At 38.8% G+C, this 22331-nt stretch overlaps 1 protein-coding gene and 1 non-coding gene across 4 annotated transcripts in view; both read left to right on the top strand.

The window, feature by feature from the left end:
- The first annotated feature begins 1996 nt into the window (after positions 1-1996).
- The window catches only part of EIF3A (eukaryotic translation initiation factor 3 subunit A), a 33160-nt gene continuing 12825 nt past the window's right edge, over positions 1997-22331 (top strand). For all 3 annotated transcript variants that reach the window (XM_086751903.1, XM_086751902.1, XM_086751901.1), the window contains exons 1-15: positions 1997-2130; positions 5925-6115; positions 6320-6456; positions 7476-7639; positions 8910-9109; positions 10111-10319; positions 11306-11477; positions 12512-12616; positions 13398-13496; positions 14183-14299; positions 15205-15390; positions 18174-18521; positions 19070-19174; positions 20890-21003; positions 21313-21435. In XM_086751903.1, the coding sequence (XP_086608029.1) occupies positions 2082-2130; positions 5925-6115; positions 6320-6456; positions 7476-7639; positions 8910-9109; positions 10111-10319; positions 11306-11477; positions 12512-12616; positions 13398-13496; positions 14183-14299; positions 15205-15390; positions 18174-18521; positions 19070-19174; positions 20890-21003; positions 21313-21435 (2319 nt within the window). In that variant the 5' untranslated portion in view covers positions 1997-2081. The remainder of the gene's footprint in view (positions 2131-5924; positions 6116-6319; positions 6457-7475; positions 7640-8909; positions 9110-10110; positions 10320-11305; positions 11478-12511; positions 12617-13397; positions 13497-14182; positions 14300-15204; positions 15391-18173; positions 18522-19069; positions 19175-20889; positions 21004-21312; positions 21436-22331) is intronic.
- On the top strand, positions 13846-13978 carry LOC147600126 (small nucleolar RNA SNORA19). Its single transcript, XR_015259129.1, has one exon. It is a non-coding gene; the product is annotated as a small nucleolar RNA SNORA19 (small nucleolar RNA).

Raw genomic sequence — 22331 nt, 5'->3', positions numbered from 1 at the left:
AATTCCACTAATGGCACAGAGCAGCCACCAGCTAGGAAGAAGAAACAGATGCAAAAGAAGAAACTTCCAAAATACATGGGTAAATCCAGGGGCATCAGAAGCTGCTAAAGAGACTGTGCAGTCCTGGGAGAGGCCAGGCCCATCAAGGATCACGCTGGGCTAGGGAACACACTACAGGATAGCCTATCACGTGATTTCCATAAAGTCATAAAGTTACCGCACGCACATTTAATATACTTGCCTACCACGTGGAAACATGAGGAGTCAGACTGTAAAAGCTGCTCCTGACACAGAATTGTCTGATTCAAGCCTGGAGGGTTTTCAGGAACTTCGGAGAGATTCAAAGAAGCAGAGTGGACTGCAGAATAGTGAATGCTGCTGTAAACCAGAAATAATTACCGGGCAGCACACATGGGGTCCCCTGCCAGAGCGCAGATGCCCCCCAGAAAAGGCTTCAAGGTCTTAGGACGGGCGCTGGGTCTGGCAACACAGCACAGGCAGCTCGTGGAGGCTGGGCGGCTGCCACCCAGACCTGGGCGGTGGCTCTGGCACTCATCTTACAGACTCTTAAATTAATTTTATGAAGACAAGAAAAGGACTTGTTCAGCACTACGAACATCCTAATGAAGACTCTAGTGAATGTATAATCGTAGCTTGAAACAGAAACATCCAGGCTGCCAAGGACAGTTCAGAGTGCAGGCCGTATTAAAACACCGATGTATAAATCAGTAGCGTGGCCTGATGGAGAACACCGTGTACAACACCGATCAAGGAGGTACCAAGGACAGAAGGACATGGAGAAAATCCTGAGTGAAAAGAGCCTGAAAAAGCAAAGTTGCCTTATTTATTTCTTTATTTATTCTAGAATGGAGGCTCATGCAATGGAGTGAAAAGGGATCGGTGTTACATGGATACACTGATGGTGCTGAAGCTTCCATACAGTGACTGTGTCTTTTTTTGTTCTATTTTTCTGTGTAGCAGTAAACTGTGATTACAAACCAACCTTAAAAGTAAATTTTAAATGTGTTGCGTAATAGTTATGAAACTTTCTGGTGGCCATGCAAGATGGTTAACACGAACAGTATGCTAAAAGAAACCAAACAAGTATACAGCAAGAAATGTACAAAACCAGAAATTCAAAAGACAAGAACAGGCTGTCTTTAGTGATATCAACAGACTACTCCATCTACCTACATATTTTTGGAATGGAAAAATACATTGGCACTACTAGGTATCGCATAACTACTCATATGATTATTGCCATTACTATTGCACTTATGAGGAGCAGCTGAGTTCCTCTGAAATAGAGGCATTTTTAAGATTAAGAACGAAAGCTGCAGCTGATGATGACTACGTGCACACAGACGGGCTTTTCGGCAAGTTCTTAACTGCCCCAGAGTACAGTATCTGAACCGGCTGAACAAGTTGTCAGCAGCAAAGGCTCAGCATACGCGATGACTTCTTTGCCCAAATGCTCTTCTGTACTCAAATTAATTAATCCAAAACCTTGAGGCTGAGTTAGCCAAATGGCTTTGTGGAGCTCCACAAGCCGGCTCACCGGTTTGGAGAGTGACGGGTGATTCCGAACTACAGGCTACGCGGGGCTGGCGGCCCCCACTCCCGGACAACCCGCCGTGACCGGCCCCTGTCTGTGCGGCAAACCCAGCCGGGCTCCTGCACTGCAGGCCCCTCCGCCCCCGAGCCCACAGCACGGGATGTCCCCTGGGCGCTCAGCCCCAAGCACGGCTGTCGGCGGGAGGGCTCACCGAGCGCCCTGGGGCCTCGCATGGCGGCTCCCGCTCCGACGAGCTCCGAGCTAACCCGCCGCGGGGCGGACGTTCCCCGCCGGGACCTCGCAGCGGCGGTGCCCGGTGAGGCCGCGCTCCCCCGGGAGCCGCCTCACGATCGTTCCGACGACCGCCCCGCTCGCCCGCGGGCGCGCGCCGGGAGGAGCTTCCGCTTCCGCCGACGTCAGCGCGCGCGGGTGACGGGGCGCCCTCCCTTTCCGGCCTCGCAGGCTGCCTGGCTGGAGCACGGAGCGAGCCGCCGCCGCCGCCCTGTGAGGAGAGGCCGCCGCCATCATGCCGGTGTACTTCCAGCGGCCCGAGAACGCCCTGAAGCGGGCGAACGGTCAGTGCGGGCCGGCTCCCCACCCCTTCCCCTACCGCCGGTTCGCCTCCCGCTGCCCCCGCGCTGTGGCGGACAGTGTACGCCGCTCCGCTCCGCTCCCGCCGGCCGCGCCGGGCCGTGCCCGTGCCCGTGCCCGTCCCTGGAGGCCCTCGGCGCGGGGTCTCGGCCGGCGCCTCCCCGGCGCTGAGGAGAGGCCGCTCGGGAGCGGCGTGGCGCCGCTTTGCCGCGAGGAAATGGCCGAGGCCTGGCGGCGCCGGCTGCGCCGCATGGCGGAGGCGAGGCCCGGGCGGCCGCGGGGAGCGGGCCCGGCCCGGCTCCGCCTCTCTCTCCCCGGCAGGGCCCCCTGGCCGGCTGCGGGCGGAGGCGGTGGGCAGGCTCTGAGCGAAGAGGGGAGGGGGGTCGCGGCGGCGGGGGCCAGTTCTGCCGAGGGCGGCGGAGCCCGGGCCCCGCGGCCCTGAGCCGGCGGGAGCGCGGCAGAGCCGCCGGCGGACGGGAAGGGGGTCTCCGCTGGCCCGGGCCTTGGCGTGAGGTGTCCGACCTGGATCTCACACGCGCTCCTGGGTGGTTCCAAAACCGAGCCCTCATTTCTTCATGTGGGCTTCCTATGTAGTAGTCCCATCCTTCGTGTGACTCTAATGAGAATGCAAATTATTGAACTCCTTAAATGTTGCACAGGTGAATGCATTTCTGCCTCTGGAATAGAAACCAAAGAGACTTTTCTGTTCTGTTCTATTCTGTCTCTCACTGACTGCCACATATAAAGCCGGACTGGTTATATTTATCAGCTGTCTCCTTTCAGGATAAATATGGCTTTGACACTTGCTTTTTTAATAGTATCCTATTTTAAGCACTTTGCAAGACCATTTAGACCCTTCGTTGTTGCAGAGCTGATTGCTGGCTGACGCTTGAAGACGTCCAAAAATTGCAGATGATGTACAGGTTTTAAAATGACAATTGAAGAGGCTGTGTAGCCTGGGGACTATATGTAATTCAAGTACTTGGTATTTTAACAAGAAAATGTTAAATACAGTACTGCGTGTCCTCAAGATTTCAAATATAAAATTAATTGTAAAAATAATTCCCACAAAGTTGAAAAGAGGAAAGATAAAATCAGCTTCAGTCAGCTTCCGAAGATGAATTGTATTTTAGTAGTACTTTTACTGGAAAAGATGCACATACCATAGTATATAAAATTTAATTAAACTTCAGCACTCTTGGGTTGATGAAGTTGTACTTACTTGGTGAGCAAATCATGTTAGAATATTGACCTTTAAACTGTTTAAGTCTTGTCATTTTATTGTTGCTTTCTTGGTTTTGAAGAGCAGCTTTAAATTCACATCTCTTGCACTGCTGCAAGTCTGCTAAATTTTAACAAACTGAAGGAGTTGAGCTGAACTGAAGGGAGTATTCTCTAGACAAACGCTAGCGATCCTGAGTCTCAGCAGCGTGAATGGAAGACATGACAAGCAACGTCAAGTCTTGCAGGCTGCAGAGGCTTAGTCTCGCCGTGTCCAGGTGTAATAAAGGGTGAGAAGTTGTACCTAAGGCAGGCTGTATGTCACAGGAAGCAGTTTAATGTTAAAACAATGTATTAAATTGGAACATTCAGTGCAGTTTCCAGAGTTTCTGTGCATTTTATATGTAAGGCTTAAGCGGGCGTTTAGGAGCCCTTTATGCTTCAGGTTCTCAGTGGTCTCAACATACATAGATGTTTGGAAATAAGAAGAGCTTGAATAATTTAAATATGTACAGATATGTAAGAAAGGCTGTTTTGCCTTATAAATGGTAAATGTAGGTCAAAGCCAACACTTGGCTATTGTTAATATCTGACATTGCTTTGTAGTCAAGGATGTAATGCAACTTTAGGGGAGTGTTTTATTGTTCCAGCTGCTGGGTTTGCTCACTGTTAGAGATATTGGATAATGCGTGACATCTTTGTCACCTTCTGTAATGACGTACATTTTCTCAGATCAAACATTTAGCTTAATTAGGGATTTGGGGTTAGCAGCAAATGAGTTGTCAGTATGTATCAGCTAGTTCATGTCCTCTGAGAGCTTCCATTGCTGTTTTGGATACCTTTTAGCATTTTAAGTGGTATAGCAGAAAAAAATAGAAAAAATGTAATTCTGACAGCTATTCGGGGGCTAAGGCTTTATATTTTGTCTGTTACAAATCTTTGTTTCTGTAACTTAAAATTTCTACTGCAAGCCGTGGTGGTGTGTGCTGTGTTTGTGTCTTCAGGTTCACTTTGTGTGTGCTTTTACTACAGTGTCTGTTATATTAGCCTTGATTGTTTGACTTACTGGTAAGAACTTGCTCAACCAGAGTTAATTAAAAGTTTCAAAACAATATGAATCAGTTTTCTGCTTTGTCCAGTTGGTTGTTGACCACTGAGAGTTGTGGTTGGAATGGCCTGACATTGTTGCAGGATTAAATTTGCCTTTCAAGTTTATTTTCATAAATAAAAAAAATTGTAAAGCTGAGCAGTAATTGCGTCAAAAGCAGCACTGAGGTAGAATAACAGTGTAAATTATGGGATGCAGGATAGCTTTATTAAAATACCCTCTGTCAGTAAGAAAAAAAAACCCAAAAGTGCCGAATACTGTCACATTGTAACCTTAATTATCTTTAAATATAACAGTATGTTTTTTTTCTGTAAAGTAACTTGCTCATCTTACACAGGCTCATTATTTACATAAACTAAGGCCTGAGTACATGTTATTATGGTTGTTAAATTAAAACAGCCTTGCTGCTTTCAAAGTACATCTTTTAGCCATGTTTAACTTAAAAGCTCTGTCTGATATCTGAGCATCCTGAGGCAGCCCCCTACTTTAATCCTTTCTGCCAATATTTCTTTAGGAATGTAGTGATTTCCAAAGTACTTCATGGAAAGTACTGACTCCACCCCTCATCCTTTAAGAACACACACATTCCTAGCTGTACTCCACTTCTCTTTATCTTTCAGACCTGTTTACTTCCCGTTCTCAGTGTTATTTTGTCTTACTTTTCTGCAGTTAAGAATGCCTTTAGTGTAGGGCCTGTGTGTTTGCTGGTAGTTGGCAGTGCTGCTTCAGTATTTGCTTGTGGATGGTTTGCTGTACAGAACAGAATGTGTGGTATATCATAGATAGCAGTTTCTGTGATACTGAGAGATCCTGTTAGTAACAGCAGCTGCTTAGGGAATGAATAAATGGGACACTGGTTTCAGCAGCAAGTCTGGTTTAAAAAAATTCTAACCCTTCAATTGGACTGCAGCAGCTTTTAGTGTAACTGTTCTATAAACTGAATCTGTAGACCACTCTGAGTTTAAAAAAAATCCAAGCAATGTTTCTGAGTTGAGTTTTTCTTTTTTTCTTTCTTGGCTTGAGGGCAGGACTTTTTTTAAATTCAGATTCACTGGATGGCTTGCATCTTGTTGAATGACATTGGTAGGTGTTGTACTACAAGCCTCATGGTGAGTATTCGTTGTCCTTGATGAAACTAGCTTCAAAACCAGATATGTATATTTTCTTAATATATTTGAAATGCCCAGTGATGTCTTGATGAATGGAAAGACATCTGTGCCATTCTGAAATTTTCATGTGAATGGAGATGTCTGTGTTCGTTTTCCACTTATGTCATTGAAAGGCTGCCGCTGCAGTTGCTCCTGCCAGCATTTTTGATATGACCAGCTAAATGAAGCCATCAATGAACGTTGGTTAGAGTTGATTAAATTTGAAAAGTTTACAGTGTTAAGCGTAAAAACATATGTCTTCTGGTTTGCAAGTCTCTTGCTAATTGTATTTTATTTTCAGAGTTCCTTGAGGTCGGCAAAAAGCAGCCTGCCCTTGATGTTCTCTATGATGTTATGAAAAGTAAAAAACACCGAACATGGCAGAAAATCCACGAACCAATTATGTTGAAGTACCTGGAACTCTGTGTGGATCTCCGCAAGAGTCATCTGGCAAAAGAAGGACTGTACCAGTACAAGAATATCTGCCAGCAGGTATGGCTTTTGAGTTTTTTTTTATTATTATTTTTTGTAGTAAGCATCATATGTGTCAGCTGATGTGATCTAAAAGTAACTGAGTGGTCTTGAGTTAGAATTATTCTACCTTTTAGGTGTTCCTAGTTTTGTAACATTTACTTTTTAAATATTTGCTGCCTGTTGTGGGTGAAAACATCTTCCTATTTTCTGCCTTTAATGTAGGTGAACATCAAATCTTTGGAAGATGTTGTTCGAGCCTATTTAAAATTAGCTGAAGAAAAAACAGAAGCAGCTAAGGAAGAATCCCAGCAGATGGTACTGGACATAGAAGACTTAGATAACATCCAAACTCCAGAAAGGTAGGTGGCCTGTCGTATCCTTATTTTCATGAAGGATGTTGGCAATTCAGAGAACTGAGGTAGAAAGATGGTGGATTTGAGATCGAATACTAGTGGTCTTCTAGAGGTTCTAAAGGTAAGAAAAAAAAATAGGAACCATATTTTGCATTGAACAAAATCCTGAGTCCAAGTAAAGAAAAGTAAAGAACAGAAAACGTAGATACAGTAGGAGCCATTCTGGGACTTGAGTCACTGCTTTCTAGGGTCTACTCAGATATGCGTCTGTAATGGTATTGGAGAGTTGATTACTGAAAGCTGCTCGTTATCTGTTGATCTACAAATGCTATTAATTATATTAGGCCATTTTAATTCCTGTATGTCATAACCTCCGGTCTTTCTGACCACATTATGCATGTACAAACAAAAGGTAATGTTACTTTAAACTTGCTTGGGTAACTGATGAGATAATAGAAGAAAGGGTACAAAAAATTGATGCAGAGTGTTATAATTGGTTGGATTGATAATGAGAAGGTAGAAGGAATTGAAGAAAGGTTCAGCAAATATATCTGCTTTAGGTTGTGTATAGACCTTCACTTAGACCTGGCTTAAACAAATAGTACCAAGTTAGGATGAAACCACACTCAAGCTCTGCGAGAAGTCTCCATTCTGTTGTCAGAATGGTTTGTGGGAGAACTTCCTAATCTGCTTCAGGCAGGGAGATTAGCTCTGATTGCATATTTATGTTCTTCAGATGAATCTATTGATTTAGGGAATGCTCATGTTAACTGTTAGTACAGCTGTGTATGTGATGGGATCTGTGGAAGAGGGATGACAAGGTGGGATTGAAAAAAAATGTTTTATACCATTTCAGCTGACTTTGGAAGATGCCATCTGTCCATATCCTTTAAAAAAAAATCAGTAAGTGTAGGTAATAAATTAAATTTTCTGTAAGTCCATCTTAGATCTTGATAAGAAAAATTGGTGAGAATTGTGTGGAATAAACCACTTTTTTTTTTCCTTACACACTACCTCAACTGTAGTGTTCTTCTGAGTGCTGTAAGTGGAGAAGACACTCAGGATCGTACTGACCGACTGCTTTTGACACCTTGGGTTAAATTTCTGTGGGAATCATATAGACAGTGTTTGGATCTTCTCCGGAATAATTCTCGAGTGGAACGCCTGTACCATGATATTGCACAGCAAGGTAAGTCAGAAGATGGAATCTTAAGTATAGTGAGATCTAGGACTTCTGTTTTACATCCTGTAAAACTAGAAAATGAAAGGTTATTTGTATTTGCATATTGCTTCAGAGTAGGAAATATGTTAATCTCTTAAGAATATGTACACACTGTTCTTAAAATTATGAAAGTTCCTTAAAATTACTGAGGTTTCTTTTCTTGTAACAGAGTCTGCAAGGAAAAAGTTATTTTTTTTCCTAGACATACTGAGAACATGAGAACTACTGGTGCTGTGTCTTTTTTTTCTTCTAACTGATCAGAATTGGTTATGTTTTCGCTTTGTTACGCAGAATGGCAAATGTGTCTTCCATTAATATGTTCTATGTCAGCTAATTCACAAACTAGTGTGTGCTAAAGGTTGCTGTATAATTAAGATGCACTATCAATTTTGACATGGGTATAATTTAGCAAAATATTATGCAGAAGGTAATATGAAAAAGTCTAGTCTGATTATTTCTGACATTATTCTGCAAAAATTGAATTTATAGTGTTAATCTTTTCTTAAGGATGACAGATGAGTGGAAAAATGTTGTCCTTTGTATGTATAACTTGGGACTCTGTGTTTCTGAAAAGAAGAGTCTGTTAGATTTTTAACTCTGGATCCAAATTGTGCAAGTACTTTAGGAAAGACGACTGCCAGATGAGTTCTAGGTGCTTTAGTGTATTTAAGTCTTTGTGCTACAGTATCAAGACTTCCTTTTTTCCTGTTTCTGGTAGAAATACTTTAGAATTTTCAAAGTGGCAGTGGCAAAGCAAAAACCGAGTTTTTGAGAGGAACTACGGGATCCAAGACAATTTTTTTCTGTGTCATTTCCAGTAATTTGAAAGTTTAATTTAATTTTACCATATTTAGATTATTTGAGAATTTTTTCCCACATTTTACAAAGCCAAAACTGAATTTCTGCCATCTACAGAATTTTATTTGCACGTAGTTCAAAATAAAAGCTAGATTCACTGTTTAAGTTAGAACATTTTTAAAGACACTTCAAGTACTGGCTTTGCTCCTCAAGCTTAGTTATGTAGAAGCATCGTCATTTTTTTGAGGTCAAGATGGAAGTGCTCTGCATTGTCATGTATTCATTGTGCGTGACAGTTAGATTGCGTCTTGTTTATACGTCTTCGGACTATAAATGAAGATTCTTTAAATGTACTCATTTACATATTTGAATCCCATTTAGAACGACTACGAAGTCACCATTAGTGAGCATTCTTAATTTATATTGTTCATTTTTGCAGCTTTTAAGTTCTGCCTGCAGTACACCCGTAAAGCTGAGTTCCGTAAACTCTGTGATAACCTGCGAATGCATTTGGGCCAGATCCAGCGTCATCATAACCAAAGCACAGCAATCAACCTCAACAATCCTGACAGTCAGTCAATGCACTTGGAGACCAGGCTCGTGCAGCTCGACAGTGCTATTAGCATGGAGCTGTGGCAGGTATGCAGCGGGGCTCCTGTAGGCACACTGTAGTCTTCAGCCTTTGCAGAGTCTGTTCCACGCAGATCGTGTTTCATGGTTTATACTCCAAGGTAAAGACAGGATAATAGCCAAAGAATAAAGTTTTAATATCTAGAATGTGGTACCACATGCGTATTGAATTTTTAGTCTGATGTTCCTGCATAGCGTTTCAAACCAAGCTTCCTCTAGTAGTAGTTTGTAAAGTGTAGTAGTAAAGTGATTGAAGTCACTTTGAGTTGTGAAAGTGAGATGATGATGACACCTTCACCTCTGCCGTCTTGCGTTTTCATGAAGTAGATCACTAGGAAGTGGTTGGTAAATGTTAAAGCCTGCTCTTAGGCTGAGGCTCCAGCTAGTTAGTTGCTAGTTAGTTATGTTAGTGTCTAGCCAGTGAGGGCACTATCAAAGCAAATTTTTCAAAGAGATGTTTGGCTGTCACAACCCTTCTGATGTCAAATTTCTTAAAAAGCCAAGTTTTTTGGTTTTGTGAATTTGGAGACTGTTCTCTGTTGTTTTGTTTCCTTTTTAGGTATGTAAGTAATTAAATGTAAGGCATTTCCAAGATTACATGTATTTTTAGGGAAACTATACCCATTTTTTAATCACAAACATAATTTTTCTGAAAAATGGTAAATAGTAGTATTGGTATAATAGTAAAATAGTACAATTTTTGTTATTCTGTTAATGGGTTTTTTTTCACCTTGGTTTGTAGTTTAAAAATCTGAAAGAAACCGATTTGAAAAAAAATACGCAAAATAATCATTAACTATCAAATTCTAAGCAGATAGAGTTAATGGATCTGCAGTATGTTCAAATGATTTTTTTATTAGGAAGGAAGTACTTAATTTCATTTCATGTAGCTGGCAGAACTGAAGTGGTATTAAATATATTATAGTCTTATAACCTTTAGTGAATGTATATTTTTCCCTTTTTTGGGGGTTGCAAAAAACTTCCTAAAAGTAGTATATTTGTTTTTTTAGGAAGCTTTCAAAGCAGTGGAGGATATTCATGGGCTATTTGCACTGTCTAAGAAACCACCCAAACCGCAGCTGATGGCAAATTACTATCACAAAGTTTCAACTGTCTTCTGGAAATCAGGAAATGCACTTTTTCATGCGTCCACACTTCACCGACTTTATCACTTATCAAGAGAAATGCGAAAGAATCTGACACAAGAGGAGATGCAGAGGTGGGGAAAGATATTTAATGTGATTCTTAAGATCTATTTTTAACCTCATGTGTTCAAAATAAACTAAATTGTACCCCAAAAGAAGCAGATGACATGTATGGCTAGGAGCAGCTCTGCTTAAAGTGGCCAGTACTAATTGCTTTAAAAGAAACCTAGAGCAAGAAGGCTATTTACAAAGCTACAGTATAAATAATGTAAACATCAGGATAACCTTCGTTAAGCTTCCTTCTCTGTTACTGGCTGTGAAGATAAGCAAGTTAATAAGTGTCTGTGTTCCTTTTTATCTTCCGAGTCGTATTTACTTCAGAAGATTTCATCATAACTAGTATAAATTTTTCCTTAATGTAGAAAAGTCTGTATAGCCAAATGGCCTTTAATTTTTTGGTAACAAGTATGATACTGGCAAGGCTTTTGAAGCATTCAGTCATTAACTGCATGAACTTCAGGCCTTTATAGAATCAGAATCGGGTGGGAATAAATATTGTATGGAGATTCTTATATTCTTTTTCATCTGCGTACTAAGGTCAGAATTTAAATATTTAGTGTCTTTTGTATTGTTACATCGAAAAGTACATCTGTCTTGCACAATAAACTTTAAAAATCAGTGCAGTCAAAATGACGTGTGGATTTGCTGCTAAAGTAAGTTTTTAAAGGTGCTGCTTCCTGCTATTTTCATTGCTTTATAGCATTTTGATATTTACAGAGGCAACTTAAATTTCTTTATAGTTTCTGTGTATATATAGGTATATACACACATATGTAAGTTACGAAAAGATGTTATCAAAATCTTTAGCCTGGTCACTGAAGAGCGCTGGATTCTGTACTCTTGTTGCACAGTTGGTGTCTATTCTGTTATCACTGATATTTTTACACAGTTTTGCATTGTGAATGCTACTCATTCCTACTCTTGAATTGGCATATGTATGAAAAGGAATTAATTAGTGTTCTCTTGCAGTTCATCTTTTGCATTTATACTTTGTCAACAGGATGTCTACTCGAGTCCTTTTGGCCACTCTGTCAATTCCTATAACTCCTGAGAGAACTGATATTGCTCGCCTTCTGGATATGGATGGTATAATTGTTGAGAAACAGCGACGTCTGGCAACGCTGCTGGGTCTTCAGGCCCCACCTACGCGTGCCAGTCTTATTAATGATATGGTAGGTAGTGGTCTTCAGGTGAGCAGCTTTTAAACACTGAGTCCTCTTTTTGGACTGTTTTCCTTTTAGAGCACTGTGCTTAGTTTAACAATTAAAACGGCTTTATGGTAAATTTTATGACTTAGGGTATAGTGTTAAAATTTCAGATTCACAAGAAGGGCTGTTTGAAAATGAAGCAATAATGGGAGGCCTGAATGCTTTTGTGCATTCAATATTATTCAATATTATGTCACCAAAGCAACAAATGTTGTTTTGAAACTGAGGGATCTGAAAGGGATTGTGAGCTAGAACTTTGGGGTTTTTTTTTTTCCCCTACTCTAAAGTGTGTTTTAATTAACTGAACCAAGTATTTCTTTTTCTGTTTTAAATGTATTTCAAATAAGCACAGGTCAGATATCAAATAGTGGACTGTAAGGACCTAAGTGGTTATGAAAACTTCCTGTGTTTAATTTGAAGGCAGGCTAGACTTACCTGTCTTTAGACCTTTCCAGATATTCATAAACAAATCAGGCATTCAGTCACAGTTCGGTATTTTCAGAGGTGTCTGAATTTCTTGCAGTCATTTGCATGTATGCCTAAAGCCTGCATTCGAGGTCCATTTTACAATTTCTGTTAATTATTCTTCTGGTATCTCTCCAGTTTGCCTTAAAACCACAATTTAAAACTTCAGAAGTTTACTTATGGACTGAGATTTGTGGTTTTAGTTTGGGTGTGGGCGTACATCTATGTAGCAGGATTTGTACCTTAGAAATGGCTAATAATTTGAGGATGGTACTCTAGTCTATATATTTCTCTTGTTTGTATGTTTTTGTCTACTTTTCTATTTTTATAATTACAGTTAAATGGTGTAGTGTAGTTATTGTCACTGCAATTAAGAATGCTGTAATAAAAAATAAGTAGTCTTCCGTATTAAATGGTACGTCTGACTATTTAACCTCTTGAATATAGAATTCTTAGAGCATAACTATTTGTTAATATTGTACTTATTTTTAAATCTTGGTTTTTTTTGGTGTTTTTTTTTTTGTTGACTGTAGGTGAGGTTCAATGTAGTGCAATATGTTGTTCCAGAAGTGAAAGAACTTTACAATTGGCTTGAAGTAGACTTTCACCCACTCAAGTTGTGTAGCCGTGTCAGCAAGGTATGTTTTGTAGCTCTGTGTATATAGTAATTGGTCTTGACCGATAGCCTGTTATTTGAATATTGATTTGTGGTAAATACCATCTAGCTTTTTCTGTTACCAGAATCTTCAGTTGTAGGCTTTATTTGGCCAAATTCCAATAGAATGACATGTACATAACATCTGATTCACATAGTGCACCAGGTTATTGAAATAGAATAAGAAGTAATTCAGGTCTCTAGGGTGCTCTTCAGAGGGGCTCTGTAAAGATGCAGAGTTTTGAGAACTTATCAGAAGGTCTTGGTGGTGGAGGTGATGCTGAGTTACATTTTATTTAAAGATGCAGAAATAAGAAAACTGTGTTTGCACACATGTGGGTATGAAGGCAAGTGAGTTGTGTGGAAGTGGAAAAAAACACCAATGACTGTTTTTATTATTAAAATGTAGGGTATTGGGAGGTAAAATAATGTGAGAGCAATTGATAAAGCACATCATGTTCTTTTTCTTTGATAGTGGGAACAAAGATATTTGAGGTGCTAAAAAGAACTTGAAGGTAAATTAGCAGTGTGGTAAATGTTGCCAGTACTGTCAGTCGCCTTCATACAAAAAAAAGTTAGCTGTCCATTATCAATAAGTGTTCTGATCACAAGATACACTTCAGTAAAACAATGTAGTATCTGCACAGAAGTGCTGTTGTTTCATAAGCTGTAAACTAGAAGTGTTTAAGAACTATACTTTGTACTTTAATGTTGAAGTTTTTAAGGGTTGATGCAGATAGAGTAACTTTTCAGAATTTTGATAGGTTCTGAACTGGGTGAAAGACCAAGCTGAAAAGGAACCTGAACTGCAGCTGTATATTCCTCACCTGCAAAACAATACCATTCTTCGCCTTCTGCAACAGGTATGAGTAAAGAAAATGTATGTTCATAAGTATATGTAGTTGTAAAATGTTTTGGAAGAGCATTAAGTTGGAAACTTCCATGCCTAAGTAAATTTTTCCATCAACTAGAAGACCATTATGATTTTGAAATACTTTTTTCCAGAATATGACCTGTATCTTCAGGTTTGTACATCATTTAGGTACAGCCATAGTAGCTGTACTTAATGGTTGCATATAATGGCGTAATCTCTTGCCTAGATTTTCTGCGTTATAGATCTGTGATGTCTCATTTAAGGTAATTTATCATTTCTTAAAACTTTTTTTTTGAGTAAAATCTGGATGGGATATTTTGGGTTTGGGGTTTGATAAAATGCACATTTCATTGACCTGCTTTCATTACAAGTGATGAGCAGTGTTATTTCTGATGTGCTAAAGAAATCGTTGAAGGCTAATTAGCAGCATAGTTGTGTGTAGTTACTGCTGCCAGTCTCCTTCATACAAAGAAGCCGTTCAGGAATGCCATTTAATCTTAAGTTTGAATACAGTACGGAAGTAAAATCTTGAAAGAGTATTTGTAATTGTATTGATATGTACATACGTTCATTTATTGATGATTTAGTAAGTTAGCTTTAGAGCCTGTACAGCAACTTTTATTTCTGTTCTCTTTTTAGTGAGGAAAAATGCCTAATGTTTCTGTTCACATACAGGTGGCCCAGATTTATCAGAGCATTGAATTTTCTCGTCTGACTTCCCTGGTTCCTTTTGTTGATGCTTTCCAGCTGGAACGTAATATTGTTGATGCAGCCAGACATTGTGACTTACAAGTAAGTGCTGTGCAAAAACTTCCATGAATTGTGTGGATTGATGTCTATTACATTGGATGAAAACTAACTGGTTGGCATTGAACCCAAGGAAGGCAATGGATTCTGATAGATGGAGAGAAACTAGAGTAAATGATGCATGTGACCATACATTAAGAATGGACGATTATGTGCATTCTGGTGTGTATTTTTGTGAGCCCTAGTCATTTAGTCCAGAATACCCTGAAGCCAAGTCTTACAAACAGGGATGTGAATTTCTGACTGTGCTGAATTAGTTGTGCAAGACTGAAGAGCTAGCAGCTGCTGATATTGGTTTTTGTTCAGCCAAGTGATTGAAGTAAAACCGCTATGTCTGAGATGTGAACCGATGTCTGAAGATTGCGTTGCTGGTAAAGTTCTCTGTGTTTCTCTACAGAAATATGAATGACAGCCTGTAATGAAATGTTTAAGCAGTTGATAAGATACAAGTAGTTTTTAGTTGAGGTTGCTTAGTAATTGTCCATTTAGGTTTATATATAAAGCTGAGTTAATTCATTTAACAACTTTCATTCATTCACAACTTTATCTTATGTTTTAGATGTTTTTTTGTCTGCGTTAAAAGTCAGAATTCTTGTTTCTCCTATTGCTAATGTGGAGGAAGAGGCAAGAATGATTTCTCTTGCAGTGCTTGTTTCATATATTCATTGAAAGTTCAGCCTCTTCCAGTGATGATTCCTTTTTTTTTTGTATAAACTGTGGAAATTAATCAAGCTTTTATTCACAGTGCTGCTATTCTTCTGCTAATTTGGCATTTCTCATACTCTGATGTAGCTGATTTTTTTTTTTTTTCCCTCATGGGAAGAGCAACAGAGAAATTGTTTAATAAATAATACAATCCTTTTTCTTCCTATTTTTTTTTTTCTGCAAAGGTTCGCCTTGATCATACTACCCGGACACTGAGTTTTGGCTCAGATTTGAATTACAGCACTAGAGAAGATGCTCCGCTAGGCCCTCAACTACAAAGCATGCCTTCTGAGCAAATTAGAAATCAATTGACTGCGATGTCCTCAGCGCTGGCTAAGGCTCTTGCAGTCATTAAGCCTCCTCACTTACTGGTAAGTCGTTTTAAGTCTTCTGAAAACGTTGTCAAATTCTGACATTCTGCCGTGTGTTGTGTGATGTTTATCTGTTGCCCTGTTGCAGCCATTTTTTACTTTTTGCTTGTCTGATCAACTGCTCCTTCCAGTAATCTGTTTTCAGTGCAGTGGTAATCAATATTGTTACTGCTGTCCCCTCCCTTCAGAACAAATAGTTGATCCTTGAAGTGTTAATATACACAAATGTAGTGTAGCATTGATGTATTTATTAATGCTAAAGTATCCTTCTGCATCTCTTACATACTCACCTGTTTAATAGATGTAAATTTTCTGGCTTAGCAAGACAAGCTTGTTTTGAAGTTGTGAGATCATACTTGAATATTGCACCAAGGAGTTACGTGGTTTCCTTTTCCTTGACATAGGAAAGGCATTGAGCTGTCTAATGATTAATTAAACATGACACGGCAAGAATTTGAGTAGGTGGAGATTCGTGCTTTTCTACATTTGTTTATTTCAGAAGTGTGTTGCTCTGTTTTTCAGAGCATTGTGGTAACGATCTCTGATATAATTTGACAGTAATGATGGACCGCATTTATATACTTGTGGATTAAGTAGAAACATAAGCTAATAACTCAACACTTTATACCAAAGCTTATATTGTAATGAATATGTTTTCCCAGATTAAATGTGCCTTTTTATTTCATTTTTTTTCAGCCTGATGGTAGTCAGCTGTTTGTCCTTGTGAAGTCATTCTTAAATGCACTTAGCTAGTTAGTGTTTGTTCATAACTAAATGTAAAAATGTACACAAGAGGCCTGAATTTAAATTGCCAGTCTTGCATATGTCAGATTTAGGATATACCAAACAATAACTTAGCCATAGATGGGCCTATAGAGCTAGGGTTTGTTTAAACTTTTGCATGCGTTTTTGAAAATCCAAGAGCCTGCTTTCTTTATTCTTCCTGGAGAAACTGCTGTTGTGAAGAACCTGGAATGTAACTTCATAGTGGAATCTAAAAACATGAACAAAAGATCCCACAGCTCAAGAACTGACCTGTCCTTGTCACTCCCTGTCCTCCTCACTGGGCTGTTGGCTTCAAGGTCGGACTCACCGATGAGCTCACATTTCAGGTTCTCCAGAGCCCTTTGGAGCAAGGTGTAAATCACTCACGGATTTCCAGCATGCTCTGGTTGTGGCAAGTTAAACCTTCACTTCTCTTAAAAGAGCAGTGGTAATTTTTGTTTTGCTTTATGTTTATGAAAGAATGGTTTCGTAGCAAACGGGAAATAATTTTTGCTTATGGAAAAAAGGCTGATAGCTTGATGTTAGACTCTATCTGGGTTGAAATATGAAGTAATATTCTTAAAATATAAACGCGCAGAGTAGGACTGTATCATGACACCTAATGGTAGCTTACTTATGTTACTTGAACACGCATCAGCTGTTTTATAGTGTTTAAGATCAAAATACTTCCATGCAAGTTTTACCCTAAAAAGGTTTTATTATTGATTGATGTTAGATAGATGGATTGTGGTTTGAAAAAACAAACAAACAAACAAACCAAAAAACAACAAGCCATACTTTATTTGTACATTTGTAAATAGGAATGACAGTTTTATACTTGACATGTTAGTACAATTAGCTGAATAAGACACAAATGCTAGTAATTACACTTGTAAAATTTTAGTATCAAGGTTAATATTGATCTGTGAGGTTAGAGAAGCTATAGAACAAGTTTATATCCTTTTTTCTTCATTATTCAGGTTGAAACTTTTCACTTTTTTCAAGCACTTAAAAGCTTTTCATTTCTGTCAAATTTGTTACGATTTACAAAGCAGTTAAATTAATCTAAAGCTTTTCATTTTTGTGTTTCTGGCACCACAGTTTATCGTTAAGTGCTTGCAGATCTGCAGCAAAGTATAGATGTTTCAGTGTTTTTGTTGAATGCCCTAGAAGTGACAGATTGCTAAAAATACCTCTGAGCTAGCTCACTTTTCAAGAGCAGCATGACTAAGGGAGTATAGCGAGCTGACTGGGCTGCAATGTTTTGCTGCTTGCTGGAGTGATTAAAATGGGCAGCTCCCTGAGCTGGCACAGTTTTACCTCTTCATGTGTGCAGCGTGAATCTCTACAAAGAGCTGTGTAGGTACTCTGGTGACGGGGAGGTGAGCAAACTGCTTAAAGAATCTTAAGAGACTAGTCTATATGCTAGTGTCCAGAAGTCTAGTGCTTTTTATTATTTAATTAAAATGAGTTTATATACAACGTTTATTCCTAATTTGTTGAGAGAGAGAGTCATCAGGTTTTTATCATCTTGTGCTTTGTGTCAATTAGGATATTTTTCCCTTATGTTAATGTTTGGAAAAAACCCCAAAACTTTAAAAACAAGGGAGCTTTGGTGAAATACAGTACGTGTGGCACTATACTTGCTAACACATGCAGAGACAAACAAGATTGACACCCCCTCCATCAGTTACAGTATGAGATATCACTGATATATGAGTGTGCAGTTACTTTTGGACAGAAGAAAGTGTGAAAATATCATACCTAAGATATGATGCAGAATATTGTCTGATACAGACAACTTTCTCTATTTCCACCTGGTTTCAGTCAGTTGGTACTACCTTGTTACGCCACTTGTATGAGTGATTAGATTTGCCATTACAGTTGTGTTTCTGTGCAGTTGGCAAGTCGGAGAATAAAACTAACTTTGAGTTTTCTTTCAGAAGCACTTGCTATGCTTTCTGCCTTTTTAAAGAGATGCTATGTACATCATTGTCTTATTCTTAATTTAAATTCAGCAAGAGAAGGAAGAACAACATCAGCTGGCAGTCACTGCCTTCTTAAAAAATTCAAGGAAGGAGCATCAGCGTATTCTTGCACGTCGCCAAACTATAGAGGAAAGAAAAGAACGCCTTGAAAGTTTAAACATTCAGCGTGAAAAAGAAGAACTGGAACAACGTGAAGCAGAATTACAAAAAGTCCGGAAAGCTGAAGAAGAGAGACTGCGCCAGGAGGCAAAGGAACGAGAGAAAGAGCGTATCCTGCAAGAGCATGAACAAATCAAAAAGAAGACTGTTCGTGAGCGCTTGGAGCAGATTAAGAAGACTGAACTGGGAGCCAAAGCATTTAAAGATATTGATATTGAGGTAGACAACTTACTGTTGAAGTTTGAGTTACTTTTTTATGCTTTTGGTGTTACGTTGCAAAGCTGCCTGAATTTCATAGTTTTTACTAGTTTTATACTGTAACTGGTCTTACAAACAGTCTCTCTTAAAAATGAGACAGTTTGACACTTGAATATTTAATTTGCTCAACAGTGTAAGTAAACCTTGATTCTGAGTTTGGGTCGGACTTTTTTTACCTGGAAGAATTAAGTCCAGCTCTTTTTCAGTTGGTTTTACTTGCCCCACTTGTTGCTTAAACAGTATCTGAAATACGAAATAGACCTGCAGATCCAATTTTGTAATATGTGGGCTGTGCCTCAATTGAAAATCAAGATACAAATGCTTTAGAGAGTTTTTTAAAAATAAAATATAACTTACCTAAAAGAGAGGAAAAGAAACTGAGAATGTTTCTGAAGCAAATTAGTTTAAAAGTTAAGGGGAAAACTGCAGAGAAGCTTAAACTAATAAACAAACCACATTTGTAATAGAAAAAATGTTTATTTTGTATTGATAACTTTACTTGGTTATAGGATCTTGAAGAATTGGATCCTGACTTCATTATGGCTAAACAAGTTGAACAGCTGGAAAAAGAAAAGAAGGAACTTCAGGAACGTCTGAAGAATCAGGAGAAAAAGGTACAGAGTAGGAAGGGTACAAAACCCTGTCTATACAATACTTTAGTTAGTGATTGTGAACTACTGTGTTGAGATGCAGATTTATATATACAGAAAACTTCGGTGTTGAAAATGTTACTATATGAAACTAAAAAAAAGTAAGTGTGTTATTAGTAACTCACTTGCTTTATATGAGTGCACAAATCTGTTCTAATTAATGGAGTTAATTTGAAAAAGTACCCTTAAGCTCTATGGGAACTGAGTCTTAGTTGGGAAGATTTGTAATTGGAAAATGTTCAGAGAAGGTGAGGCCATTACAGAGAAGCTAAATTAGTTAATTGTGTTAGTCCTCACTGAAACAGAAGAAATTCCACTGTTAGAGCCCTTCTAGATGGCAGAAGAGGATCTGCCTGAAACTTGAGTTGCTATATAAGTGTGAGAATCATGTTGTCATAGTAAATAGAAGTATGTAACCAGGTTATTTGATATAGTTGGTAATTCAAGTCACTTAAAGTTAGCTTGAAAGTGGAAGGTTACTTAAAAAGGTTCCAGTGAGGATTGTTTATGCTGCAGGCCTGTGAACCTGATGCTCGTACTGGGCAAAGTAGCAGAAAATACATTAAACAGGAGAATTCATAGTCACCTGGGTAAGTAAATATGATCTGCCTAGAAAGGTCAGCACAGCTTCTGTCAGAGAATTGTAAGCCTGGACTTCCTCTTGGGAGTTTCTGAAGCTGTCAAAACAAACGAATGAGTAGGGATGATCTGGTTGGTGTAACTAAGTTGGACTTTCCAAAAAGCTTTGTGCAGAATTCTTCACCAAAGAAAACTGCAGCTGTGGGATAAAAGGAAGAGTCTTTGAATCATGTTCTGTTTAGATATAAAATACTTCATGGGGGGAAAGTGGGGAAAAAAAAAATCCCTTAGTCTTTTGCTTTACATAGTCAACTGTGGGCTCCAAACTTTCTCTGAACTGAACATTCATAGTCAGCAATGAAGACTTGGCTCTTCTGCATCTCAAGCGCTGTCTGCAGTTCTGGTATCCTTATCTTAAAAAGGACGCAGTAGAACTGGAAGTTTGAGAGGAGGCCAACAAGAATTATTAATGATGTGGACTGGCTTCTGTCTGAGAAACATCTATGTAAAATAGTACCCCTGCGTCTGAAAGACTTCTGGAGAGAGGATGTGGCAGTGATCTGTAAGAGTGTACCTGTTGTAGCACCTGCACTGCAAAGGATAGTGAACTAGGAAGCATCAAATGAAGCTATAGTAGGAGCCATATTCAAAACTATCTGTAGGTAGAAGGTGAATCTTCATGCTGTGAGCCATAGGCACACTGGAAGTCTTTCCAGAGTATGTTGTATATGAAAAGCAGCTTTGAGTTCAAAAGGACAAGAGGAGAAATACACCAATGCCTACTAAAACAAAAAAACTTCAACACAGGAAATGCTGGGAGCTGAAAACTGATGATTTTGAGAGAGTGTAATATATATACCTGTCTCTATTCTTGCATCCTTTCCTGGGAGTGCACTTAGTTGCCAGTGGTAGAGGCCGATTCTTGGTTAGGTGGACGTTTGATGTGGTCCAGCGTGGTTGTTCTTATGTAACAATAATATAGCAGATATATTGAAGAAGTCTCCAGATATGGGAGTTTTCTTTGGGGGATGCTCAAGACTGAGTCTTCCAGATTTGACCTTTGCATTATGACGTGCTAAAGGTGTGTTATCTTTGTTTAGATTGACTATTTTGAAAGAGCGAAGCGCTTAGAAGAAATTCCTTTAATAAAGACTGCATACGAGGAGCAAAGAGTGCATGATATGGAGCTGTGGGAGCAACAGGAAGAAGAAAGGGTAAGAATTTTTTGTTCAGGTGATAAAATCTATTAGCGATGAATGAAAAATAGTGGGTTTTGCACTGTCTTTTTTTTTTTTTTTTTTTTTTTTTTTTTTCCAGCTCAATCCTAGGAAAGAAGGGAAAAAATAATATGGAGAATGAAATGTTAGCTTCACAATTTCATTGTGCTAGTGGACAGCAGTTTCTTCTGTCTTGGATCTGAAAGAGGAAAAGATAATTTCTCTTTTTAGTGGCTGAGGCAGATTGAATGCAAATATATAATAAGATTTTACTTTGTAATACTTTGTTTATTATCTCTTTTTTAGATCACCACTTTGCAGTTGGAGCGTGAGAAAGCCCTTGAGCATAAGAACAGACTCTCAAGGATGTTGGAGGATAGAGACTTATTTGAAGCCAGGCTTAAAGCATCACGACGAACAGTTTATGAGGTATGCAAGATACGGTATTGTAATAAAATATTCCCCTAAAGTGAGGAACTAAACTTGTGACTCAGTGATTCCTCATCAAAACTATAAACAAATTAGTATCTAGAATGGCCCAAAATTACAGAATTGTTTATTTTCTCCTTTGACTAAAAAAAAAAATATATATTCTTGCACTCATTCCTAGGTATTATTACTTACAATTTCTGACAACTTCTGGAATAGCTTATATGGAAAATGTAAGATATGTAAATTATTAATTTCAATGCAGCTGTTAGTTAAGAGACCATTGGGTAGCATATGAGCAGCCAGCTGTATCTGTACAAGTGCTTGGACTTACTGTGGTGATGGAATAATACTGACAATAATATTGAAGCTGAGAATAAATAGAAATACTTCCTGTTGGTTTTTTAATCTTTTTGTTTGAATGTGGAAATTATTTTGATAGTCCAGGTGTTTGGAAGTTATGTTTTATGCTTGCAAAATTTAATAACAAATTAGACCATGAGGGCAGGGAAAGAACTGTGCCTTTGTTTCTTGCCCTACATTTTTTAAATTCTGCATTTGCTGAGGCTGTTTGTACCTTTGATGATTTGGCATTTGCAGTAAGAAGTGGTTTAAAAAAAAATAAACAACGCAAAAGAGCTATTATGGTAAAGTAAGTTAAGTAACTGCATGTGATTCTTTACAATGGCATAGATAATTGTAGGTAATGTATTTTAGGTACTGGTAAATTATTATTCAGGTAGTTCCTTTCCTGAAAAAGCAGATGAAGGACTAAAATGGTGCATGCTGATTGTCTTTCTTTTAAATAGGGGTGTATTCCCTTATAAGAAATTTATGGCAGAAAAAGGTCAAAATGGCAAACAGTTGTTTTTCAGTGAAGCAAAGTTAATATGTTG

Source organism: Chlamydotis macqueenii, chromosome 7 (genome assembly GCF_036417535.1).
Source record: "Chlamydotis macqueenii isolate bChlMac1 chromosome 7, bChlMac1.mat, whole genome shotgun sequence".
Classification (NCBI taxonomy): Eukaryota; Metazoa; Chordata; class Aves; order Otidiformes; family Otididae; genus Chlamydotis; species Chlamydotis macqueenii.
This window is presented reverse-complemented; position numbering and strand designations above follow the sequence as displayed.